Source organism: Zootoca vivipara, chromosome 6 (genome assembly GCF_963506605.1).
Source record: "Zootoca vivipara chromosome 6, rZooViv1.1, whole genome shotgun sequence".
Taxonomy (NCBI): Eukaryota; Metazoa; Chordata; class Lepidosauria; order Squamata; family Lacertidae; genus Zootoca; species Zootoca vivipara.
In genome coordinates, this window is record NC_083281.1 from 29085022 (window position 1) to 29094469 (window position 9448).

The 9448-nt window shown below is 46.1% G+C and overlaps 1 protein-coding gene across 1 annotated transcript; it reads left to right on the plus strand.

Moving 5' to 3' along the window:
• Nucleotides 1–3289: 3289 nt before the first annotated feature.
• On the plus strand, nucleotides 3290–6765 carry CTU1 (cytosolic thiouridylase subunit 1). Its single transcript, XM_035119285.2, has 2 exons — nucleotides 3290–3885; nucleotides 6176–6765. The coding sequence occupies exons 1-2, from the start codon at nucleotides 3384–3386 to the stop codon at nucleotides 6730–6732; spliced, it is 1059 nt and encodes a 352-aa protein (XP_034975176.1). The 5' UTR covers nucleotides 3290–3383; the 3' UTR covers nucleotides 6733–6765.
• The last annotated feature ends 2683 nt before the right edge of the window (nucleotides 6766–9448 follow it).

Here is a 9448-nt window from a genome sequence, read left to right on the forward strand (position 1 = left end):
CATTAAAAGGTTCTTTAATTCCTCCTCACTTTCTGCCATCAAGGTTGTGTCATCTGCATATCTGAGGTTGTTGATATTTCTTCCGGCAATCTTAATTCCTGCTTGGGATTCATCTAGTCCAGCCTTTCGCATGATGAATTCTGCATATAAGTTAAATAAGCAGGGAGACAATATACAACCTTGTCGTACTCCTTTCCCAATTTTGAACCAATCAGTTGTTCCATATCCAGTTCTAACTGTAGCTTCTTGTCCCACATAGAGATTTCTCAGGAGACAGATGAGGTGATCAGGCACTCCCATTTCTTTAAGAACTTGCCATAGTTTGCTGTGGTCGACACAGTCAAAGGCTTTTGCATAGTCAATGAAGCAGAAGTAGACGTTTTTCTGGAACTCTCTAGCTTTCTCCATAATCCAGCGCATGTTTGCTATTTGGTCTCTGGTTCCTCTGCCCTTTCGAAATCCAGCTTGCACTTCTGGGAGTTCTCGGTCCACATACTGCCTAAGCCTGCCTTGTAGAATTTTAAGCATAACCTTGCTGGCGTGTGAAATGAGCGCAATTGTGCGGTAGTTGGAGCATTCTTTGGCACTGCCCTTCTTTGGAATTGGGATGTAGACTGATCTTCTCCAATCCTCTGGCCATTGCTGAGTTTTCCAAACTTGCTGGCATATTGGGTGTAGCACCTTAACAGCATCATCTTTTAAAATTTTAAATAGTTCAGCTGGAATATCATCACTTCCACTGGCTTTGTTATTAGCAGTGCTTTCTAAGGCCCATTTGACTTCACTCTCCAAGATGTCTGGCTCAAGGTCAGCAACCACACTACCTGGGGTGTACGAGACCTCCATATCTTTCTGGTATAATTCCTCTGTGTATTCTTGCCACCTCTTCTTGATGTCTTCTGCTTCTGTTAGGTCCTTACCACTTTTGTCCTTGATTATGGTAATCTTTGTACGAAATGTTCCTTTCATATCTCCAATTTTCTTGAACAGATCTCTGGTTTTCCCCATTCTATTGTTTTCCTCTATTTCTTTGCATTGCTCATTTAAGAAGACCCTCTTATCTCTCCTTGCTGTTTTTTGGAAATCTGCATTCAGTTTCCTGTATCTTTCCCTATCTCCCTTGCATTTTGCTTGCCTCCTCTCCTCCGCTATTCGTAAGGCCTCGTTGGACAGCCATGTTGCCTTCTTGCATTTCCTTTTCCTTGGGATGGTTTTCGTTGCTGCCTCCTGTATAATGTTACGAGCCTCCATCCATAGTTCTTCAGGCACTCTGTCCACCAAATCTAAATCCTTAAACCTGTTCCTCACTTCCACTGTGTATTCATAAGGGATTTGATTCAGATTGTATCTTACTGGCCCAGTGGTTTTTCCTACTTTCTTCAGTTTAAGCTGGAATTTTGCTATAAGAAGCTGATGATCTGAGTTACAGTCAGCTCCAGGTCTTGTTTTTGCTGACTGTATAGAGCTTCTCCATCTTTGGCTGCAGAGAATATAATCAATCTGATTTCGATGCTGCCCATTTGGTGATATCCATGTGTAGAGTCGTCTCTTGTGTTGTTGGAAAAGAGTGTTTGTGATGACCAGCTTGTTCTCTTGACAGAACTCTATTAGCCTTTGCCCTGCTTCGTTTTGAACTCCAAGGCCAAACTTGCCAGTTGTTCCTTTTATCTCTTGATTCCCTACTTTAGCATTCCAATCCCCTGTAATGAGAAGAACATCCTTCTTTGGTGTCATTTCTAGAAGGTGTTGTAGGTCTTCATAGAATTGGTCAATTTCACTTTCTTCAGCACCGGTAGTTGGTGCATAAACTTGGATTACTGTGATGTTAAAAGGTCTGCCTTGGATTCGTATCGAGATCATTCTGTCATTTTTGAGATTGCATCCCATTACAGCTTTTGCCACTCTTTTGTTGACTATGAGGGCCACTCCATTTCTTCTACAGGATTCTTGCCCACAGTAGTAGATATGATAGTCACCCGAACTGAATTCACCCATTCCCTTCCATTTTAGTTCACTGATGCCCAGGATGTCGATATTTATTCTTGTCATCTCATTTTTGACCACATCCAGCTTACCTCTATTCATGGTTCTTACATTCCAGGTTCCTATGCAATATTTTTCTTTACAGCATCGGACTTTCCTTTCGCTTCCAGGCATATCCGCAACTGAGCGTCCTTTCGGCTTTGGCCCAGCCGCTTCATCAGCTCTGAATCTACTTGTACTTGTCCTCCGCTCTTCCTCAGTAGCATGTTGGACGCCTTCCGACCTGAGGGGCTCATCTTCCAGCGTCATAACTTTTATATGCCTGTTGTCTTTGTCCATGGAGTTTTCTTGGCAGGGATACTGGAGTGGCTTGCCAGTTCCTTCTCCAGGTGGATCACGTTTAGTCAAAACTCTCCACTATGACCTGTCCATCTTGGGTGGCCCTGCATGGCATAGCTCATAGCTTCTCTGAGTTATTCAAGCCCCTTCGCCACGACAAGGCATTGATCCATGAAGGGGGCAGTCTAGGGCAGTTGGCAGCAATTTCCCCCTCATCTTGTGCTGAAGTGACTTCTTTTTTCCAAATACTTCTAATTGATTTTCATACAATTTAACAAATTCAATTCAGTTTCAGTGACTTCAAAGCAATCCATTGCAATCTATTGCAGCCTAACGGGATGGCCCCTTTGGAATTTGTCACACACACACACACACACACGAATTTGTATATCTTTCTGTGCTTGGCTACCCAGAGCTTAAATACATGACCTTTTACATTCCTTTTCAAACATATGCATTTGGAGACGATCCCTAACTTGGCAGAGAGAGAGAGAGAGAGAGAGAGAGAGAGAGAGAGAGAGAGACACCGAGACCCGATTCCTGAATTACAGGCCAAAGCTGTTATCAATGCAGTACAAGACATAGCATTTTGCATTGAAATGCTGGACAACCCTGTATTATACAGGATAGGTGGCAACTCTATGCCCAGCTGTGGGTTTGGCATTTATTTATTTATTTATGGTGGGCTAACTTGGGTTCATTGAACGGGTTGCAATTTCACACTGAAACTTTATCTGAACCTCCTCCGTCCAGGAGCGGCCACTCCGTCCGGCTGCGCCAAGCGGAATGCTTCTAACTGGCAAGCGCTGCTCTTAGGCTCTGAACAGCGCATTTCCAGGCGAGCGCGACCAGCCCCGCATTCGCAAGCACCGCTGCGCAGATCGCACTGAGGGAACCGCAGAGGAAGAACAGGGCTCAGATCCCGACATCCGGTCTGTGGCGGTGCATGCTGGGAGTTGTAGTTTCAGACGCATGCTTTCCTCGCCTAAGGAGACCGGAGGGGTTTGCAAGGCAGCGTCCGAGCCGCTGGAAGTGGACGAGGCCCTCCTCGCTGGCCCGGGATGCCGGCGCCCGTGCTCTGCTCGAGTTGCGGGTCCCGGCGCGCCGCGCTCCGCCGCCCCAAGACGGGACAGGCGCTGTGCCGGGAGTGCTTCGTGGCGGCCTTCGAGGCGGAGGTGCACGGCACCGTGGTGGCGGCGCGGCTCTTCCAGCCGGGCGAGACGGTGGCCATCGGGGCGTCGGGGGGCAAGGACTCCACGGTGCTGGCGCACGTGCTGCGGCTGCTCAACGAACGCCACGGCTACGGCCTGCGCCTGCTGCTGCTCTCCGTGGACGAGGGCATCGCCGGCTACCGGGACGACTCGCTGGCCGCCGTGCGCCGCAACCAGGGTCGCCTGGGGCTGCCGCTGCACGTGGTCTCCTACCAGGAGCTCTACGGCTGGAGCATGGACCGCATCGTCCGCCACGTCGGCCTCAAGAACAACTGCACCTTCTGCGGGGTCTTCCGGCGGCAGGCGCTGGACCGAGGCGCCGCCTTGCTCGGGGCCGACAAGATCGCCACAGGTGCGGGGACGGGGGTGGAAGGGGGCAGCCGGGTTGGGGGCGCTCCGAGTGCGGTTGGGCTCCCGACGTCCATCAACGCCGTCCGGTGTGGTCAGCCGTCTAGGGTGATGGGGTCTGTAGCCCAACAGCACCGGAAGGGCCACGGCTTACCCATCTCCGTCTAAAGAGCTTTTCTGATCAACTGCAGAGGGCGCTGCGACAACGAAGCTCTTGTGGGGCCACAGTCATAACTCAGGAATACATAGCTATTTATTGGGAGCACTTTTACTCCCCTGTTTCAAGTTAGAGACTTCTAAGTCATAGAATTGTAGAGTTGGAAGGGACCTCCGGGGTCATCTGGTCCAGCCCCCTGCAAATGCAGGAATCTCCACTAAAAGCTTCCATGACAGATGGCCGTTCAACCTCTGCTTAAAAACCTCCAAGGAAGGAGAGTTCACCACCTTCCAGCAGAATCCATTCCATTGTCAGGACAGCTCTTAGCATCAGACAGTTCTTCCTGATGTTTAGTCAAAATCTCCTTTCTTGAAACTTGAATTCATTGCTACGAGTTCTACCTTCCAGGGCATGAGAAAACAAACATGCCACATCCTCCTTGTGAGATCTCCCCTTTAGATATTTGAGGGAAAGGGTCCCAGAACCAGTTGCAAAAAGTATTATAATAATATATTCTTTCCCCCCTTTCTAGTATTTTATTTTCCATTCTTCCATTTTACTATGTTGTTGTTTAGTCGTTTAGTCGTGTCCGACTCTTCGTGACCCCATGGACCATAGCACGCCAGGCACTCCTGTCTTGCACTGCCTCCCGCAGTTTGGTCAGACTCATGTTGGCGGCTTCGAGAACACTGTCAAACCATCTCATCCTCTGTCGGCCCCTTCTCCGTGTGCCCTCAATCTTTCCCAACATCAGGGTCTTTTCCAGGGAGTCTTCTCTTCTCATGAGGTGGCCATTTTACTATATCCAACAATAAATATAAATCCACACAAATCCAATAATATTTTCTGCAACTTCCCTACCTCCCCTTCTGCGGTTTCTTATTTTTCTATCAAATTCTTACCACGTATCTTAATTTATCCTTTTTGCCATTTTATCCTTTTTAATTGCCTTAGATTTCTTACTGCTCGTGTTTATATCAGTCCTGCTAACGTTTTTAATTGTTTACAATTTATTTTCATATATTCAATAAATTCCCCCCATTATATTACAAAGAGCCTATCATCTTGATCTCTTAATCTTCTGGTAAGTTTTGCTGGTAAGTATTCCATACAGGAAGAGCCTGATGGGAGCTGGAGTTTGGAGGGTCACATGTTCCCCACAATTGCCGTATTTAGAGATTGCCGCTGCTACGACTGTTCCCTTGTGCCATATACGTACACACAAACACACATTAAATATACTGTATATTAAATATTATCTATAAGAAACACAGCTACCCATTTGCTTTTCATTTCTTCCTTGAGTAAGGCCAGGCCAGATAAGCGCATACACACAATTGATCTGTACATGTAAAGTAGCATATCCAAACCATATGCCCATTTCCACTGCAGGCCTGCTCCCCGACTCCTTTTAAATACCCAGCAACAACCCTGCATCCACTTAGAATTAAGGATCTGGGGGCTCCTGAGTGCTTTTAATTAAGAGAAAAACATTTCACTCAATTATGTTAACAAGAAAGGCAACTACAGAGAACCACCAACGCAATATGCTTCCATCTGGAATTCCTAATTGGTGCTTATAAATATTAAGGATAGATTTTAACTTATAATTATTTGTATACATTGTTGAATTGTTATTTTTGTTGGGTTATTGAGATGGTTTTAAAGAAAAGAAAAATAAATAAGAGGAGGGAAATCCACTCCTGGTTTTTCCCTAAGCTCCCTCCATCTGCCTACCTTTGGGGGGGGAGGGGGAGAAATATAATAGAGCTAGTGCAATATAGTGCTTGGAGTGCTGGACTAGAACCTTGGAAACAAGAGTTCAAATCCTCACCAACCCAAGATGCTTCTCATCCTGTCCTACCTTGCAGGGTTGTTGTGGGGAATAAATAAGGAGCGGGGAGAACCATGTCCGGCACTTTGAACTCCTTGGATAAAAAGGTGGGATCTAAGTGCAATAAAGAAGAAAAAAGCTTTTTAGCTATTGCGATAGTTAAATAATTGGAAATCCATATCCATTTGTGAATCTGTGAAATTGAGTGGCAGATCTTGATCTTCATTCCGCCTATACCAAGGATAGCCAGGAAGGGTACGTGTCCTGTTGACTCGTCCTATTGCTGTCTGATTCATTCTTTAGGTCATAATGCAGATGACATCGCTGAGACGGTGCTGATGAATTTCCTGCGGGGGGACGTTGGGCGCCTCCGGCGCTGTGCGGACATACTGACGGGAAGCGAGGGGCAGCTGCCGCGCTGCAAGCCGCTGAAGCACGCCTACGAGAAGGAGATTGTGCTGTACGCTTACTTCCAAGGCTTGGACTACTTCAGCACCGAGTGCGTGTACTCCCCCAACGCCTACCGTGGACACACCCGCAGCCTGCTCAAAGACCTCGAAGCCACGCGGCCCAGCACGGTGGCTGACCTGGTGCACTCGGGCGAGCGGCTGGTGGTGCGCGAGGACGTCCGCATGCCCACGCAGGGCACCTGCCAGCGGTGTGGCTACCTCTCCAGCCAGCCCCTCTGCAAAGCTTGCGTGCTGCTGGAAGGGCTCAATCGTGGCCTCCCTCGGCTGGGCATTGGCAAGCCCAGCCGGCTGCAGAAAGCTTTGCTGGGCGGGGAGAAGCCAGAAGCCAGCTTAGGGGAAGAGGAAGGCCCTCGGCAGGCGAAGCGAGGCCCGAGGGCCATGGACTTCTGAGCCTGTCCCTAACCATGGTTCCCATCCTCCCTGACAGTTAGCCATTCTGGCTGCAGCAATTGTCTCAACAACAAATGGAGGATTTTATTTAAAATCAAATTATATTCTATATCAGGGCGTCCAACTCCCAAGAGACTGCGATCTACTCACAGAATAAAAAACTGGCAGTGATTTTGTGGGTTTTTTTGTGGTTGTTGAGCTTTATTTAGGGAGGAGGAAAGTCCCGTTTTGGGGGGTTCAGGTCAAGAAAACAATCTTGTCAAGCAGGGGAAAAAACCTAACCCTAAAAAACTGTCTTCCATGCCAACAATCATGCAAAAATGGATGGGGCGAGGAGATGGGGCCGGATGCTCTGATGCCAACAAAAAGGAGCCCAGCGATCTACTGGAACCTTCCGATCAACCTGTTGGACATCCCTGGTCTATATTATCTATTTCCTACTGGTCTAAGAGCAGGAACATCATCATCATTATATTATTATATTTTTGGCTGAAGGGCAGGGTATAAACAAATAAACCAAATTTTCAAAAATAAATAAATAGTGTGTGCTCATGTTTCTTTAACTGTTAACGGAATAACCAATCTCTGTGTTGATTCTGTCTGTATACTCTGGCTTTCCTGATTAAGACCAAGATGCAGCTATTTTGTAATTCTTGGTGAAAAGGTGGCAATAATGAGCAGCTACTTGTGGACCCAGTAGAAACAGGCCAATGGTTTGCCAGGGTCCGCCTTCTGGCCACAACTTTTCCCTTTGTACAGCAGGGGTGGGAGGCCTGGAAATTCGAGACGCTGTTGGACTCTGATACCCCATCACTCCTTATTTATGCTCCCTGGGGCTCATGGGAGTTGAAGTCCAATGATGTCTGGAGGACCAGATTCCCTCTCCCTGCAGTACTGCTTAGGCCAGCAACGTGCCAAGCTGTAGTCCTGGTTGGTTCACCACACTAGGCAACTGTGCATAGGACTGTGAGTTCTTGGTTGTAGCCCCAACAGCTCCTGACCAGTAGAGAGATAGGTGGGGAGAAATTGTGCAGAAAACTGAATATACCCACACCCAAGAGGGTATTCTGAGTCACAGAATTGAAGTGGGCCATGTAGCCCATCCTTCAGGCAGGAAATCCAGAGTGATACCATTCCAACAGATGGTTGTCCAAGCAGGGCCAATCAGAGAGAGGACCAGGAGGGCCATTTGGTCTGGGATCTTAAGCTCAAAGGGGTCCTCCAATTTAGACACTTGTTAGTTTTTTTTAATCAGTTTTGCAGCCTTTTTTATGCGCATTGGATCAAAATGTATTTAAGCAGAATTGGACACACTCCACTTTAAGAGCTTCAAATTTAAGCAAATAAGAGGTGTTCTGGTAAAATACCGTTTTTTTGTTTGTTTTGCAACTCATAATAGATGATGCCATATTAAAGAGTTACAAATGTTATTAAGAATTAATGTTAATAACAACCGGGGGAAAGGAAGACATAACATCCTACAAGGACAGGAAGAAAAACCACGGACAGGATAATTGCCATAGAACAAGGAAGAAAAAGGATATAGTTTGAGTTCCTCACTTGTAGTTTTATAAATCATTTAATGTGTCAACACAAATAGAAGTTATTAATATTGTAGTTGTATAAGGTATTATTATTATTAGGACTGGAATGTAATGTAAATTAATAAGATATTGGAAAGCAGAAATAATCAAGCCATCAATTCTAGCACGTGGGGGCCCACCTTATCTAAATTATATAATTTGGTATTTGAACTATTGGTATTAATAATTGTATTATAAATTGGTATTGTTATAATGAGGCTATTATTGGATTGCAATGGAAAACTAATAAAAATTATAAAAATTATATAAAAAAGAATGTTAATAAGAATTAAGTTTTGCAAAATTAGGCCAAGATAAACGTGTCTTCTCAGATCTGCTGATTACATTAACAAACCTCTTAGGCATCATCGGCAATGCACATTTTAATAACTATCATTCCACTGGAAACAATCATGGCTTTCTCGCAAAGCATCTTGGAGACTAGTTGGTTAAGGTTGCTGGGAGTCGTTAAGAAGCCCCTATTCCCCTAGAGCTGCAACTGTTAAAGAGTTCCCTGGAAGAGGGGTTAATTGTTAAAACACTCTGGTAATTGTAATCTGATAGACTTTGGCTGGTCCAAAGGAGATCTTGTGAAATCCTTGCTTGTTGCCGAACAAGCTAAACTGCTCACAGCTTATTCAATAAGTAGTCGCCGCACACACGGAAGGTTTACAAACAGCCTTGGCATGTCAGGTACGTTCCACCTCCATGGTGGGAAGCAGTGTGCTTTTGAATGCCAGCCATTGGAAATCGTAAGTGGGGAGAATTGTGCTGTTTCAGTCAGGTTCTGCTTTTGGGCTTCCCACAGGCATCCGGTCGACTAGTGTGAGAACAGGATGCTGCACTAGATGAGCCAATTAGCCTGATCCAGCAGACTCTTCGTACGCTGCGTTATTGCTGATTGGCAACTGCTATCAACTTTTTGTATAATTGTGAAGTTGGAAGGGACTGTATGTGTCATCTAGACCAACCCTTGCATGAATTCTTTGACTCTCTGATTAAGAGTCTCACGCTCTACTAACTGATCTATCCCAGAGGAGAGCTGGGGTGTAGATTGCAACTGTTGGAAATGCTCCCATTTCTGCGCTCTGCATGAGAAAAATGGTACCGAGAAGCAAAGGCAGTAATGCATT

What these genes read in the sequence shown, in the direction of transcription:
- CTU1 (XM_035119285.2), top strand. Translation starts at nt 3,384, where the DNA reads ATGCCGGCGCCCGTGCTCTGCTCGAGTTGCGGGTCCCGGCGCGCCGCG. An exon ending in GGCCGACAAGATCGCCACAG is followed by an intron (nt 3,886 to 6,175) that starts GTGCGGGGACGG and finishes TTCATTCTTTAG; the next exon opens with GTCATAATGCAGATGACATC.